Raw genomic sequence first — 17,858 nt, 5'->3', positions numbered from 1 at the left:
AGAGCATCCCGACAGAGCTCGTTTTTGTCCAAAAGACTGAGATATTCAATAACAAAATAATAACAACACAGAATAGCAGCAAATCTTTGAGCGAATTAATGTCTATTTGTCCCTATATTAATTGTTTCAGCACTACAAAAAAAACCCGATAAACACCATGATGCTTGAGTTCCACAAACGCTGAACATGACCAAAGAAACACACCAACAAAGAAGCCTGATATGAACTGCGGCCCTTATTTCTAAGGCTAAGATGATTTGAAGATATCTGCCCCCCCCCTCGTCGTCATTCCCTTCATGCCTCCAGACTACAGAAATGGCTTCTTGGGTGGTGTAGAGGAAGCTGCAGATATTTTGCCCTACTCATCTGTAACAGTCTTTCCACTGCAGCATGATGCCCAGCGCTGGGTGGCAGCTGAACTAATGAGCTTTTAGCCCGGCTGGCACTGGGGAGGCAGACACAGAATAATACAGGCATATGCACACACACACACACACACACACACACACACACACACACACACACACACACACACACACACACACACACACACACACACACACACACACACACACACACACACACACACACACACACACACACACACACACACACACACGCACACACACACCCAGAAGGACAAACCCTCAAACAAACATCCTCTCAGACAGTCTGCCAAATACTTCACTTTAATCTTATCAAACCATCCCCATCAGGCAGCGTGCCCTTCGTGTTGTTTAGCCTGTCAGCATTTTTACTACAGGAAGCCAGCATGTGTATGCCTCTTAAAAGTCATTTAAGGATGCGGGTAGAGAGCACGGGCAGGTGTAAGTGTGTGTGTTTGTATTCCATAATCACTAGGGGGGGGAAAAACAGCAATGTTTTGGCTGTACACAGACCATCCCGGATATGGCTACATACCTGTTTGTGCATCTCAATGTTGAGCCCATAGGACATCTCATAGTACTGTAAAATAGAGGAGAGAAAACATTAATACACAATAACGCTGGCCTAAAAACGTTGTTTCAAACATCTTTCAATGACACATTTACTTTTGTACATTTGAGTCAAGAGATGATCCTCATTGTGCACAACGCAATAAGTAACCCAAGTTACTTGTGACTTTTCTCTAATGAGGAACAGACCATTTGTTCGTGCAACAAGGCAGTAAAAAAGAAATGGTGTTTGATTGGTATGACATTTTTATCCTTCCTCTAAAGTACCCAAACAATAAAATAGACAGGCTGAATACTTGTTGCAGCACAAGGGGTGAGCTATTTTAAAAACACACTGACATAAACCAAAAGGAGGTTGACAACTTCATGTTCTATGAGCAACCACAGCCGACAGACGAGTGGCTGCTCTTCTCATTTACTTCTATGGGCACAGCCAGTCTGTGGCTTCAAAAACACCAGAGAGCGCCAATACTATCACTGAAAATGACATTATCTGCTGATGAGTGCCAAGAGATTGTCAGCCCACCAACAGATACAAACTAAAGCCGAGTAGTTTGTCCGTCTTGTTTATCAAACAGCTTCCATTTATTAAAGCTACTCCCACCACCTTCTGGTTCCTCACAGTGAAAATAATATTTACCAAAACGTACTGCTGCGTTTAGTTAAAGTCGTTCCTTTCAAGTACAAACAAGATAAGCACGCGCATACACACAAACTGAGAGTGAGGTTTTAAGTTACAACATACTCGGATAAAGATTGTTCTTTTTCCGCGCACACAATGCAGCGGTAGAGAGAACCTTTGAGTTGGGTCGTGTTTGCAGAGGCACGTATTTATTTTGTATCATTTGATCACCAGGGAGCTCCGAACTGTAATGTAATGTTTTAGTTGCAGTATTCGAAGAGTTTTAAAGTCCCCCTCTTCACAGCTCTTTGATAGGAATCAAGCACCTATCTTAGCTTTCAAGTAGGGTTTCCAGAAAATGGTTTAAGTGCTGGAAGACAACAGCAAAGTAGGGGCTTGAGATTACTGGTTACTGACTTTTAATTGAACTGTAATGATATTATGGCTGCAACTATTACTGTAATCACTGATTCACCCGCTGACCCTTTTTCACTTAACCGATTACTCGTTGGGTCAAAAATAGAGAAATAAATGCGCATCACATTTTCCCAAAACCCAATACGACGTCTTCAAATGTCTTGTTTTGTTTGACCAACAGTCCAAAACATTCCGTTTACTTTCTAACTACTAAGAAAAGCTGCAACTTCCCACATTTGAGAAGCTGGAACCAGGAAACGTTTGACATTACTGATTTAAAAATGATCTCAGCAGACTTAAAAGTCTTGAAATAATGTCTGATTAGCTTTTGGTTAATTAATCAACAAACTAGATGAAGACGTCACATCTTAACAATTAGCGATTCAACAGGTTTCTTTTTTAGTCACACAAGTACAGAGTTCTGTGTGATTAAATGCAAAACAGTGGAACATGTGTAGTTCATTGCACTGAACAACAATTTGATTATCCTACGTGAGATTTTGCATCCATTTCTCATAATGTGATAGCAGTAGTGGAAAAACACTCATATATTCCTCGTCCCCACAAGAAGTCTATTACTTTAGACCTTAGAAGTGTCTGAATCACCTCATGGTTCAATATGGCTGTTAAGAAGTAAAAATAATAATACAGGAAACCCTCTGATTTATGCACAAAGCCAGCAGACCAGTCATTAACCCCCATGTGGGTCATGCTGGGTGTGTTAGGGAGGGGTGGTGGAGGGTCATAAAGAGGACCCTCGGGCCATAGAGGGTCGTCACACCTCAATCAATAGTTGGACATTTGACCCCTGCTAGAGCTTCAACAACCCCCTCCACACATCCCACCTGCACCTTCTTATCCAACGAAAACAGAAAACACGGAGCGTGAGTCAATAATACCAAGCTAGAGCCAATGCTAACATGGCCTTTGCAAAGCACCAGGGCTGCAGCACCTGTGACTGTTCACCTGAGGCTAAAGGGAGGATACGCCATTAAATCAGACTCATAGCTGTACGACGACTGCTCTTACCATGACATAGTGACGCTGCATCTCTGTCTTTTCATTGGCCAGTTTATCGTACTCCACTTTAAGACTTCAGGAAGAGAAGAGAGAAACAAAATGATTATTTTTACTACGTTTGACATTCATTAAAGCACATTCTTGATTTGGAGTGTATATATATATATATATATATATATATATATATATATATAAAATTCAGGACAGATAGAGTGCAACATCGGTGTAGACATGCATGAAGCAGCACAATTGGAACAAGACAGAAGCTTCCTCTTCCTTTTATTTCCAGGAAGCGAACCGGCCAGTCATTACCTGTGGTACTGAGCCTGCAGGAACTGAAATTCGTCTTTGATCCTATCACAGGACTCTGCCACGGTGAACTTGAAGCCAGGCTGCCCTGGCTGGTGAGGTGCCTGCAAAGTGCAAGGTAGGAGATACCACAGGTGTAAATAACGCCATCACAGTCAAGATAAATAGGCTCATCCCTCTCCAGCCACCTCCTCCTCTTTCTTGGTGAACTGGGTTTTTTGTTTTTTCTCTCTTTTGATGGTTTGTTATCACATTCCCCCTGACTGGCGGAGGAAAGAGCCGCTTTCACACAACAACATCTGCTTAGACAGAAGTGGGTCGCTTCATTTGTCCTTAAAGTAATGTTACATGGTAGGCAGAGGATGACGAGAGAGGGACGAAGAAAACAACAATAAAGATGTGGGGTTTTTTTAAGTGTGTGCTGCACAGAAAGCTAAATTCACATTCAAATTCTGTGTAAAAATGTAACTAACAAACTGCACTGAGAAATGAAGTCACATTACAGCTGGAGGGTGATCTACTTTCCTGAGTTCAACCTAAAAAAGCTCTGATGGGCTCGCCAATGAACACGAGCTCACAGTGTCTCTCCTGCCAGAGAGAAGCAGCTCAGCGGCACCGATGCAGACCATAAATAGTAAGGTGTGGATCAGCAGCTCCACTCTGACGGGCTAATTAGGCTATACTTTGAAGGGCGCGTGCAATTTGCATCAATTTACAAAATAGTGACAAAGAGAGCTACTTACCGGATGCCGGCCTTGTGGATACATGTCGCGTCCTTTACACGAGTGAATTCGCTGTTTTTCCCTCTCCTTTTCCTCCTTCCTTAATCCCAGTGAAGGTGCGGTAGATCACCGCCACCCCCTCCCCTGTATACGCAGGATGGCGGCGGACAAAGCCCTGTTCTCGGCTGCGAGGCGCACACTCAAGAGCCCGACCACTGGACCTCTCCTTTGTACCTATAGACAAACAGACAACGAGGTACAGCTGAGGAGCTGAATCACTTTCGCTGCAAGCGACCGTATAGAGAGTTAAAGCTGTATTATGAACTTCACCGGACTGATTGTCTGTAATCTACTCCTTGACAAAATGAGAATAAAATGTGTTGTGTAATACTCATTGAGGCATTATTTAAATTTCATATATTCCCCGTTTTTTGACAAAAACATAGAAATGTGTCGCTTTGATTTGCATGACACACAGTGGGGGAAAAACACGGACACCAGCAAAAATGTGTTTGATCCGATGTATCAAAATAAATCCCAAAGTTGATACTTTTGATCTCAACATCAAGATGCTTTGTAAATGTAACGAGTTGACTTCCACAAAGGGAACAAGAACACACACACACACACACAACGGGGTTGTTTTGGTGGTCCGGGGGAGAAAAAAAATGAGAAAACAAGGAGCTGCTGCTTTGAAAGTCGGCTGCCATGAAGCACCACCACCACCCGTCTTGTTAGCGGCTCTCCTCATGTCGCCCTTTTTTTTTTTTACCTTTGTCTGGGCGGATTCCTCCCCTCTCTCTTCTTCACAGGTAACAAAAAAAAAAATAGTATCCAGACACAAAACGCTTAATATCCTTCACTTGTAACCGTCACCGCAGACTGATACGTGCGGCAAATGTGCGACGCCGTGCGTATTTCTTCTTCTTTGCCCCTTGAGAGTCCTTTAAAACCCCGGTGATCCCGACGCGGAGAGCGTCTCTCCGTCCGGTCGGACGTTGGAAACCCCTCGATCGGGACTAGTTGTTGACGGCATGCAAACTCAAAGAATATTACAATCCAGTTAGCGAGAGGACACGAGTCTTCCAGTAAGTCCAAAGATATAATTTTGTTTTAGTGTGGCGAATAAACGGGTTTACTTCTTGTGAAAAATGTCGGCCGTTGTGAAATATACCACGAGCTCACTGGTGGGTATACCCAGTTCCTACCACACACAGTCTGTGCACTGACACGAGGAACCGACTGCCGAGAGAGGGCCCTGCGTTGACCAATGGGGGTTCTCCGTAGGAGTTTAGCTCCGGTGACCAATCACAGCCCAGTGTCCCCCACGTGGGGGTGTTCAGCGCACGGGCGTTCTGATAGGCCTGCTATGTGTGACCTCACATGTTCGCCATTTTGAATTTGTAGTGACATTCGGTGCTTTCAACGACTTGTTCAAAACAAAAGGCAATGATTTATATATTAGCGCGTTTGAATCGGTGTTTTTCGTGTTTTTACATTGTGAGTGTTTACCTGCGAGTTGTATCATTACAAATATGTTGATTCGGAGACTATCTGCCGGTGTAAACAGGAAATACCCCCACTAACCAAATACAGAATGTATCCTCTTAAAAAAACAGGAAAATAGAAGCTCATAGAATTTAATTCAAGACCCAAAATGTGTAGAATATGTGGATACCGCTTAATCTACAGCAGTGTACTTTGAGTGACTTCAATTGATCGACCTATTTCTAACGAGACCTCAAGCAGCTACAAGCTTCCCTATCAGCAGCACTAGGGAAGCTACAACACGTCTGCGCGTGAGGAATATCAGCCTATCAAGCATGGCTCACAGTGCTCGGCCCCCACGTGGGCCCCTCTTCCTACCTCGTCACTGCTTTCTAAGCCAATGGTGTCGCGGCTGTCTTCCTGCGCGGCTCACGATTGGCTCAGGGGTGGAAAAGCTGTCAGTCAGGAGGCCGGGTTGTCAATTAAACCCACGTTGGGTACGGCGCTGACAAATGCCTGTGCTACTCTCCCTCCTGCCTGCGAATAGTGCCTGGAATGGCTGCTTAATTAGCTTTGAATGGCTTTTCCTTTCAGCTCAAACAATCTGTCACTACCATGTGGTAAAAAGAGCCTTGCATAAAACAAAAGCAGGACAAAAAAAAAAAACCCAGTAGGGGCTAAATATCAGTTTGATTCCCCCCCCTCTCTCTTCAACCCCTCCTCCATGAAAACATTTGCTGCAAAACAAAGCTTTTACCTCAAACATGGACTCGTGTTCACTCGTCGGTTTCTGCACAGTGTCTTCAAAAATTATTTTTAAAAGTGTAATCTTTTGATACGCGTGTGTTGACGTCAACAGGGAAACTTCTACTAAAGTCTGCGAAGAATGTGTTGCAAAATGTTGAATGCATATTTCCCAGTGACACAACCCAAAAGAAATAAATCAGGTATTAGAAAATGTGAATCATTTGTGAATTTAAGTTTGCAGTACCTAACGTGCGCAATAATAAAAATGAAAAATGTATCTAAGTTAATCATTTAATTAAAGCAAGGTATTTCTGAAATGCAGATTGAATAGAACTACTCGGGCACTCGCTGTACACATGAGACCTCAACTAAATTTAAAATGATGTGTAAAATTAAAAAGGTGCCCAAAGCTTAGAAGTCCACCAAATGTTGAACATGACAGCATACTGCGAGCTTTAGCTGTTGCTTAGCAACAAATGCATCCCTCCTGCAGATGCTCTGACGTGAGTTTGGGATATAATAACTCATAAACGGAGGGCATGTCAGGAAGCTATACACTCTCACTGGGAGACTTTAAAGAACTTTTTTTTCAAACAAAGCCTCCCTAATGATAGTTCATCTTCCTGGTTGTAATCTTTGCCCTTTTTAGCAGAAACAGACCGTAAAACTGTGTGAGCGACGAACTTTTGACACTTCTCAAAACCAAAGCTTCCTGAGGGAAGTTTATTAGTTCTCTTAGCTGTTCGTGACAAGCGTTGATTTGGAATAACCAACAACAACATGTTCTTGATTCTCAAAACATATATTCAGTTTGTAACTTTATTTATCATTATGTATTTACATACATTTATTCTTATTATGTATAGTTTAAAACGTGTCACCATGTGATGACCAGCACCAGAAAATAGCTTGAAGATCATTAGAATCTGTTGAAAAGGTCACTTAATTTACAATTTCTTGGAGTGAATGCACATTTAATCAGCGCTGCCTAGTTTTAACAATTTGATCAGAAATTGCTCAAGCAGCGATCGTCACTGCGTTAGAGACTCCTCTGCTCTGATTGGTTGTTTTTCTTGCAAATGCTTTAGAAGCAGGAGTCAGAGGAGCCTGATTTTATCACAGAATATCTGTCTCATGTACTATTATCAGGATATAGTGATGAGTTTGAGCAAATGTGACTCAAAGTTATCTTATATTAAAGTTAGCAACTTTAGCTTTAACGCAGGTAAAGTGTAAGTCGGTGCAGAAGGGCTTAAACATATAGACTTTACAAATGAGGCTTTAGTACGACGCAGCCTTTGCCAAAAAGATGTGGAATTAAACAAGAAAGGTTGCACAAAAGTTCAATATTTAATCCGAGCTATAATATGGTGATGTATTCCAATCTATCATATGCTTGATGTATTTTAATCAAAAAGTATGAAAGGTTCATTATTGAGTTATGGAGAACATTCTGACTATCAACTCATCTTTCTGTTAAAGAAACTCTAATAATTTCCTCTCTGTCCCTCCGTTGTGTGACCTCTGACCTTGCAGACTGCATGAGTCCGGCTGCATGTGGAAGTAAAATGGACCAACACAAGAACACATACGAATTCAGGCTCCACGAGCATATTCACTTCTCACTTTGTGCAGCCTCCGGTGTAAAGACCAGGGCCTCGTTGCCAAAAAAATAAAGCATCTTAAGGCTAAGATGGTCATAAAATCCATCTTACGAACCCTCTTAAGCATAAGAGGTGTTCCTCAAAAGAATTGTAAGTGAATAGGCTCTTAGAAACGGTCGTAGATTAATGAGTGCCTCCCACTCAAAGGAGGTTAAGAACAGCCAACTTGTAGGAGGAACCAGAAACGACGTGTTCTATTAAAGTTGTTATAGTTTATGTTCACTCTTACGTCTACTTTCATCAGGAACACCAATGTCAAATTCGTTTACACGATCAATCTACCAGTTTATGTTGTCATTCTCTTCCTCTTCCTCTTCTCACCTGGCTGAAATGTCACTTTCCTTTTTTCCAGTTCTGTATAATCTCTATTCATACAAGCGTGTTTGTCACACACACACAGCGAGTCTAATGCAGAAATGATGACAGAATGACATTCACAAATCACAATAGATGGCGTGCTTATTGGTGAAAAGTACAGGAGCCATCGCTGTCTTGTTCTCGGTTTAACATGAGTTAAAGCGTAACACTTTCCTCGAGCAGTAGCTAAATCAAAGTTTACTTTGTTGAACTGACATCCACCTTGTGACATGAATCCTAAAGCACAGCGAGCTCTGTTTTCATTCGGAACCGTTCCAGGTGAAAGACATTTTGTTTTGTGATGGATGTATTTTTTAATAAATAACATGACTAGCTGACAATTAAATGTGCCAAGTTATGTTAAAGTGTGTTCAGTCTCACCTTCAGAACCAGAGACGGGCGACGTTAAGAAGTTTTTAGTAGCGCACGCGTGGACTTATTCCCAAAATTTAGGAGTGTGTCGTAGAAAACATTCATACGGAGATTGATCTATATTTCAAATCGTTTTTTTGTTTCAGACGGTGCCAGCACAGAACTTTGTTTGTGTGTATTTCCACTGCTTTCTCCAGTTTCCTCCCCCACAACATGCTAGCCAGCTGTTGTTAGAGACGAAATCACCCAAAGGTATGAATGTTACGGCGTCTCTATCTATCGAATATGGCGACCTGCTCTCTACACACGTATTTTCTGGTATGACTGCGACCCTTGAAGTGATTACATGTCTATGTGTACCTTACGTGTAACGAATAGTTTTAGTTTTTTTTTTTGCCAGACTGAAGTGCCCGAGAAGAGTGGCAATGCTAAAAAAACTCGTCCTTCACCTCAAATATGGGATGTCGCCACGTTTAAAGAGGGAGTAAATTACTAAGTATTTTACGATCACTTGTAAGTCACTTGCCAAGGCAACCCACTAATTATAATGTCACTATACACAGAAATGGCATTGAGATGGTTTTAGAAACGATTACTGTTCTAGACTTTCTTCAGGTTTCAGACTCACACCTTTCTTTTATCTGGCTTTCTGACAAGCACAATTATTCATTACATTTTGCACAGAAACACTAAAAAACATACACATCTATCTTGTCATTTTAAAATGAATCAATAAAAAAAGTATTGTCGGATATCCTCCAATGTCATCAAACAAGCCACCATTGTTTACACACCTCTCAGTCAAGTAAAATCCACCAATCAGAAAATGTCCAAAGTCCAAAATGAACTCGTGGAAAGCTACCCGAACCGGGCCGCATTAGTTCATAAGAACAAGAGACCAGATCTGAAAGGGACCCAAGAATGACAGGAAACTACCCTCATAGAGAACAACCGGCTCTGTGATGCGCCACCATATTAACGAGCAGCTGCAGGTAAAAACAGATGCAATACATGTCATTTTCCTCCAAATGTCACAGTTCACACTCACACACATTTTCCTCCAGTGATGTTAATGACAGAACACGTGATCGGATAGTTTGCTCACTTTGATACACACTGAATACAATTTAGACCCTTCTCAGTCCAGGTCCGGGGTCAGATCTCTGTGGGTAAGACCTGTGATGACCTCTACTTTGAACGTCAAGTATGCCGTCCAAAATCAACTGCTGGCATTTCAACATCACCTTCTATTCATCATATCTCAAGTGGGCGGGTACTGTTGATTTATGCAGCAATGCTGGTCAATTGTGCTGATACTTGTCCGTTTGCTCTGCGCCGGGGATCCTGGGATTGGTATGTGTAGGTGCAGTGTAAGGATGTGGGTTATCTGGGAACTGGCAAACACAGCGGCGGTCTCCACAGGCCCCGAGACTCTGATTCAAGAACCACATACAAACACACATTATCATACAGCTTCATCTCACACATTGAGGACTGTGATTATGTCTCTCTCTCTCTCTCACACACACACACACACACACACACACACACACAGATCCACTTTTCATCCCACTCAATAGAGAGTGGCCCAGATTAGGCAGCAACAAAGAAGGGGGCTTCACCTCTGGGATAAGGGGGGCCAGTCCACCCTGGTAGACCTCTGCACTGTTTATTTGCACTGGAAACCCAGACGCTGTGAATCTCCCACTCTGAGGCACTACACAAATATTGGAGCTATTTGCAGAGGTGGTTTTAATTCTTTACAGAGCAATGATTGGCTCTTTTCACTCCCATCTCTACAAGGGCTTGGCCAATGGATTCTTTCAACTTCTTTCAGCCCTACACCACCTACTCACACCAGCCCCAAAATAAATACACCTGATGTATATTTTCAATGACTTTAGTGGCCACTGAAGACACAAATCTCATTTATTCTGCTTATGGTATCGCACCCTCTGCTCAAACAGCTCCTCAGTACCAAAACCACAGCTTCTCCAGCAAACTGATTCTTGTTCCTGCTTCTGCTGTACACAAGGATCTTGATACTTCCTGAGTACCGAAACCATGTTCGCTCGCCTCTTGGAGGCCTGCAGTGTGAAAACAAGGAGGGGCTGTGCAGAGCAATAAAGCTGTTCTCGACATATTTGGTGTGGTGTGTGAGAGGGTAATAAATGAAGAGGGGATTGCATACTGCTTCAAAGGCTTAACATTGATTAGCGCTTTTCTTCTTGTGTAAGTAGTCTCACCTTTGTGAAGTTGTTTGATTATCAGCATCCATCAGATTAATTACTTCATCCATTCAAATGTCCGCTCTTTTCAGCCATCCCCAGTCATTTTTTTTTCTTTCTTGGAGGAGTGCAAAATGGGGCCTATTTCCACCGTGGTCCGTTTGGTGGGACGGTCGCGGCGGCATTGTGAAGCACCCACTGCCTGGGGATTATTGACATACTTTCACGGGCGGGTTCAGGCCATGAAAGGAGACATTCCTTGCCACAATGGACCCAGTGTGTGTCGCGGGGGCTGCAGACATGAATAGGGCCCCCGAAGTGTATCACTGTGACTCGTCAGCCTGTAATCAATGCAAACAAGATGAAAGGGCTTTATCAAAAGAGACAAACAGACATGAGCCGTGTCTGAACAAAATAGGTGAAGGCTAAAGTCCATGCATTTGTTTGTCCTGTCGGCTGGTGTATATACAGTATGTGTGTGTGTGTGTGTGTGTGTGTGTGTGTGTGTGTGTGTGTGTGTGTGCATAGGCCTATGCACGTGCATGTTTGGAGAAGAAATAGTGAAGCTGAACCCAAGCAGTCTTTTCTCTGACGTTATCCATTTCATCATGCCTACAGAGTGTATATATAGCGCTGTCAAAGCCAGTGGGCTGATTAACAGGTATACCAGCAGAAAACAGGAGTACAACATATTCTCCAAATTGTATTTTATTCATTAAGGACATAAGCAGAGTTATGGAGAGCTGAATTTCAAAATACAGAGAGGATGTTGAGGAATTTCTTGTTCGTACATGAGAGGTAAGAGATGTCCGGATTTATTATTACACACACCTTATGCGCCAGTAACCACCTGCAACTGGTGTGGTTTACACAAAGATGACAATTCAACTATTTAAAAGTTTAAAAGCTAAAATAGTGTTGTTTTTTTAAACAATCGTATCATTTTAATTTAAATTGTTTGATTTGAAGCTGTAAAACCAGCTTACATGTGAATGCAGGTTAGTTTGGAGTGTTGTTGTATTCTATGGACCTATCGCCCTGGAACATACAGTAATATTAAGCACTCATGCATTTTGAGTATTTGTTGTACACAAAGCGTCAATTTGGAGTTCACAGTTGTTGATACCGAAAACACGATTGTTTTTTTCCCCAGACTGCTCTGCCGAGCATTAATGAATTAAGAATGGCTCTGCCTCTGGTGCTGTCTGTGATTAATGAGCTCATTTAGGCAGCACTCATTGTGACCGGGTCTACAGGCCAGCCCGCTGTAACACTCTTTAGTGGGTTGGTGTTATTTTTTGTGATTACCGTCCAAGTGGCTGCTGTAAGAAGCAGGTCAACAAAGGGACCTTATCCTGTCCTTCAGCTGGAGAGTGACAGGGAACCTGGTGATGACGGCGACGCCCACTTTGCCTTTACCAAGTCAATGCTAACACTACTATTCCCGCCACCAGTGAAAAACAAGTGCCTGCTTTAGCAACCCTGTCTCCTAGAAATGACATTGCATATACGTATATATATATATGGACATTTTCTGTGGTAAACAAGAACACAATCTTTCCCTAGTTTTAAGTTTATCAAACTTTTATTTAATAAAATTGGATTAATTAACTTATGGAAAGTTTAATAAAGCATATTAAAATGTCCATAGACTTACAGTTGCAGTGGTCACTATGAATAATATCACATGATTGGATATATTGGCAAAAATATGTTAATATCACTGCCGGATGTTAATTAACAACATTATGTTGATAGAAAACGTAATACGGCCGGCTTTACATCTCGTTGCGAATTAGTCATACATATATAAACAGGTTCAATCATATTGTGACCAAATTCTTATATTGAAATGTGGTTCAGAGTAAATCAGTTTCCTTAAAAGCTTTGAATTTGTTCATTATTGGCAGGTTTGCACTCAACTGTGTGCCTTCTTGTCCCAACGTAGAATTTCTATTAGAAACAAGGGGGGAAAGGGTCTACAAGTATGTGAGAGTAGCCTGAAATCTTGGTGACATTTCAAATGTCTTCTCTATGTAATGATCTTTTTTTTTCATCAGTCGCTCAGCGGGAAACCAGAATCCATTATGGACCAGAGCAAAATATGGTTTCCAAGGGAACAAGCCCCTACACGCAGTGCCTCAGGACTGTGGGCAAGATGAGATTTTTGCACTCATAAATACTTCAGAGGGAATTGTGTAGCATTTACGTATGCTTATTGAGAGTATGCGTGGCCTTGTGAGCTGTTTTCGTGCATTTGGACCCACTCAGCCTTGCGAGATAAATGGAATGAGGTAAATCACCTGGGAGATTGCAGCCAGGCCATCGATTTTGTGGGTCATCAGATAACACCGGGGCATGCTGAGCACATGCCCTTCAGCACGATGCGAAGGCAATCATTTAGCCAGATCAATAGCTCTAATTACCCTGCTCCACCCACTGCAATACATTCAGAACCTATCACATTGTCTTCAAGGAACTGGAACGAGGAAGTACAGTATCAGTGATGCACCAAAGATAGAGTGCTGTTGACTAAATCATGTTCTAAAAACCACATTTTTCTTTCATACTGACTGAACATACCTGTGTGCACCTTCTGTTGGAAACACTTCGTTTTAGCATTTTCCAACGGAATTAAGTTGCTAGGCAACAGTTTGGGTCCATGCTTACTTTCTGTCAGCTGACGTCTCACACACACACACACACACACACACACACACACCGCAACTGGAAATAAACTTGGCAGTGGTGGATAGAGTAGCCAACAAATGTACTCAAGTAAAAGTACTGTTACTTTGTAAAAAAAAAAAAAAAAAAAAGTACACAAACAGAAGTAAAAGTGGTCAAATTTACTTTACTTTAAAAACTGCTTGAGTGGCGAGTAACTCCAAAAATAGGAAGAAACTAAAAAAACACTGGCACACTCCAGTGTTTACAATTAAAACTGTGACGTGGTCTATATATTCTGAGCGTTTTGATCACTTGGACCTGCTTTATAATAAAAAAAGACGTGAAAATCACATTATTTACAATAGGGGACCTTTAAAGTATAGATTATTTAGTTTCATATTTAGACTGAATTGTAATTTCATAATATCATTAAATCAACATTAGCTTAATATTAACTGTTTTTGGTCAGGAGAAGGTTGGATTTTGCTTTAACCAGTCTGGTTCTGATTCCTATTGTAGTCAACATGGCACCAGCTAGCGTACTGACACTGAAAATAGACATTGCTTATTTAAGCTGATAGACACCTTACAAAGTGTCTTAATAAAGGAAAATAATAAGATAAGGATGACTAAAAGATTACCACAAAGCAAAATAAGAGTCCACGTCATGTATCAGCGAGCCAACTTTAATCCGGCTCACTTGGTTGCTTCTTCTAACATTATGAAGGGAATACCATGCCTTTGAGTCACCATGGTCAACATATGAAATGTGTGAGATGATTCAGAGGTCTGGAATACGGCTGAGAATCTGCCACTGCTGTGTGTGTTTGTTAACGTGAGAATGGGAGCGTACAGTTAAACACACCTATTAAGGACGCACCACAGGGTGTGTCCAAACTCGTGTCAATCGAAACAAATTGTGGTTTTATAGAAGTTGCGTGGGTAACGACCTAGAACACAAAGTAACCGTGAGATAAACACACCGCTCACAACTAGGTTCACACGGTACAAAAAGGAAATATGTGACAGAGTTACACCTTCGCTCGCTGGTCTAGTTAGATTTCCTCTCAGTACCACTTCTGTTTGACGTATCATTAGCTCACACTCACACAGCCGAGCAGCACCTCGTGTTAATATCTTCAAGCTGTCCACTTAAAGGCAATGCTGTTGTGAGTGTTATGCCCTCCCTCCGCCTGTCCCTCACCTCCAGCATGCTGAGTGCTGCCATCCTGATATCAGGTTTCTCCTCACTCATAGCTCTGCAGTGGTCCACTTATCACTGAGGCGGGCACTCTGCCCACTACCCATCACTTTCTGTCTTTCACTCTCTTGTCAGACAGAGGAAAAAACAGCTCTCTCATATCACAATATATATTTTCCTGCTTAACATTCCCCATTAGTGGATTCAGAATCGGAAAAATGATGAAGAGTTATTTGAGCTGCGTACAGAGATTAATCAAATACATTGAATGTATAGAAATGAACAAAAAACTTGTCAGACTAGCTACAGTCATCAGTTAAAATCCTGCATGTTTGACCTATTGGCACCACGTCTTTTTCAATTAAATATGTCTATGAGCACAGGGAACAGCAATGGTGTGGTTTGCTGTGGGCTACTTGTTCCAGGGGATGGGTCTAATTTCTGGTCTTTGAGGCCGTGTTCTTGCACTTTGCATTCTTAGTCATTAGCTGATGCTTCATGCGAAAAACGTTGTCATATTTTCCATCTTCCCATCAGGTTTTTTCGGTTTAGTTAACAGTTACCGGTCCAGTGTCAGACTTGCCGCACCATCAACGTGTAGTTAAATCTTTTTGTGAATGTTGAGCTTTGTGCGTCGACACAAAGGTTTATTTAGAGTGAGCACTCGTCTCTTTCATCTATTCGACTCCTCGCTGTGACTAATTTGGGAAGGGGGCTGTCTGTTGGGTCAGGAATAACTTCATCCCTGTGATGTGATTGGTTGTTACTACGTTGTCAAGCAATATAACTTGTAACTGTAACAAAAGTGTGTGGATTTGTAGGAGCTTGGATGCATATATTTTTTGAGGGGACCTTAGTTAAGCCTGTCACTCAAAGGTGTCACCATTCGTCATGTGTCGAAAGTCAATAATATTAATTAGAAAAGTCAACGAATAAAAAGTACAGTTTTGTTCAAACTATGGGCTGATAACGACCTGTGGCTGATCGACCAGAGCGCCCTTGACCTGAACAAAATGCAGCAACAAACTTCAGCAAAAAATGCGAAACATTAACAACTCGTAACATTTCAATGGGATGAAGCGCTTCGAAAGATTTATGTCTCTGTGTGTGTAAATGTGAGTGTTTGTTCGTCACAGGTTCATCAAATTGTGCTGCCTCCATGCTGGCAGGCCATCGCAATGCGGGCAGATATCCAAACACATCCAAACATGCCCAGCAGCTGGCCTCAGGGCCGGTGTAGCCGTTTAGCCCATAATAGTGACTGATTAAAATACCAGTGGCGAGAACTGAACCCAAAGCAGTTGTTGACAAGGGATATTAAGCGAAGTGGGGAGTCTAGCCGAGGGGATTTGATGATGCCACCAGGGAAACATGTGCTGGCCCACACAGGAGCTCTCTTTAACACCATAGCATCCAAACAGCTGATAACTTTATCCGAGAGACCGGAGCAGGGTTACGCTGCTTCACCCCACCGCCCTGCAAGAGGAAACTGAATGATGAAGCTTCATAACAACACTGTAAACTCTTCCATGATTGTTTTTTTTTTTATTGTTTTCTTGGCTGTTTTTCCTCTTTCCTGTGTTACTACCACCACAACCACCACAGCAAAGTGAGGCGCTTTGGATACAAGCACATCACAAGACTAATCAAGTTCCTCAAAGTTCAAGGGAAGACACACTTAAAACCACCCAAATTAATTTGTTTGCATCACACTGTGTGTCTAATCGCTCAGTGAATTGACTCACTTCCACTGAGCCTTTCAGACCCTTCATACTTCTCATTTAACTCTTGCCAAGGAAGAAAATAAGAGCAATTGCCAAAATGTCAAATTCCTTCAATACAACTTAAGTCCACTGGCTTTTTCTGAGATTCAATCAATACATTTAAAAACAAAGATATGCAAAAATAAAACTACTAAAATCCGTTTTATTTACTGTCAATTTGCAACAGTAAATGCTTTTTTAAAGAAACACAACCCCTCCCCAAATGTAGCTTTTATCTTCATACGGAAACATTTTTATTGAACATATTTGCAGAAGTGAGATCTTCATTTTTATTTCCACTACAATATCCACAAAACACAACTAAAGGTAAAGAGTCTTTATGGTTATGTTTAGGCAACTAAAGGCTCTTGATTAAGGATAGGTGAATGTACAGGTGTTGGTTAAATATTTAAAAAGTAAATGGTGACAGACACAAGCCGGGTCGTGTTTATACTTTTAATATTCAACTACAACCACAATCTGTCCAGAACTTTAACATGGGGGAACAAGACGCAAACCCTGGTCTCCAGTGTAAAAGGATTGTGTTTTTTAAATACCAGAAATGACATATGAGAACATAATACTTTCTGAACTGGAAAAAACTTGGCCAGTAAACATAGACATTAATTATCATTTAAATATATATGCATTTTAGGTGACACGGTTAGTTAAAAGAAGTTGTTGTTTTGATCTAACAGAGCAGAAACGCCATACAAAATGATCCTATAACATGAAAAGCACTAAAGTATAAATGAGTTTTTGGTCTTCGGGAAAATGTTAATGTAATTCATTTTGTCACTGTCAGAGAGCTATTAGCACCTTTCTGCACCAACATTCCGCCAGAGATCCATCCTCAATGTTTGATTGTGTTCGCTGCTCTGCAAAGTGCCACCTCAGTGTAATGAGTTGTTCATAATTTGTCACCACTCTGCCTCTTTCAACAAAATAACCTTTTGTTCTGCTTTGCTGTCCACCTCACTGCACTCTCCCAGGAAAGGCTTTTAGGGACTTCTACTTCAGAGAGGAGACGATGCTCGTTGCGTGGAAAAGAAACGTGGAAGACGACATGTCTCTTACTTGCATTATTCATGAAGACAAATGCATTTAGCTCCGGTCTTTTCAAAGCTAATATTATGTTAATAAGGAGAAGGAATCATGCGAGATATAGTGCACTTCATAAAAGGATGACTATGCGTCCACAAACATCAAAAAGACTACTCTTAATGCACCTTGCTGCCTTTTTGCTCCTGTGTGCATCTTTTGATGGCAATGGTCCATCGAGGCTGATCTGAAGTCAGGGGTGCTGCACCAAGGTATGCTCT

The 17,858-nt window shown here is 41.7% G+C and overlaps 1 protein-coding gene across 3 annotated transcripts in view; it reads right to left on the bottom strand.

The window, feature by feature from the left end:
• The window catches only part of tle3b (TLE family member 3, transcriptional corepressor b), a 30,024-nt gene extending 24,839 nt beyond the window's left edge, over positions 1 to 5,185 (bottom strand). For all 3 annotated transcript variants that reach the window (XM_079158415.1, XM_079158416.1, XM_079158417.1), the window contains exons 1-5: positions 4,819 to 5,185; positions 4,068 to 4,280; positions 3,328 to 3,428; positions 3,025 to 3,088; positions 922 to 966 (exon numbers count right to left, since the gene is read on the bottom strand). In XM_079158415.1, the coding sequence (XP_079014541.1) occupies positions 922 to 966; positions 3,025 to 3,088; positions 3,328 to 3,428; positions 4,068 to 4,091 (234 nt within the window). In that variant the 5' untranslated portion in view covers positions 4,092 to 4,280; positions 4,819 to 5,185. The remainder of the gene's footprint in view (positions 1 to 921; positions 967 to 3,024; positions 3,089 to 3,327; positions 3,429 to 4,067; positions 4,281 to 4,818) is intronic.
• Positions 5,186 to 17,858: the final 12,673 nt, after the last annotated feature.

The sequence above is a fragment of the Pholis gunnellus genome (genome assembly GCF_910591455.1).
Source record: "Pholis gunnellus genome assembly, chromosome: 1".
NCBI lineage: Eukaryota > Metazoa > Chordata > Actinopteri > Perciformes > Pholidae > Pholis > Pholis gunnellus.
This window is presented reverse-complemented; position numbering and strand designations above follow the sequence as displayed.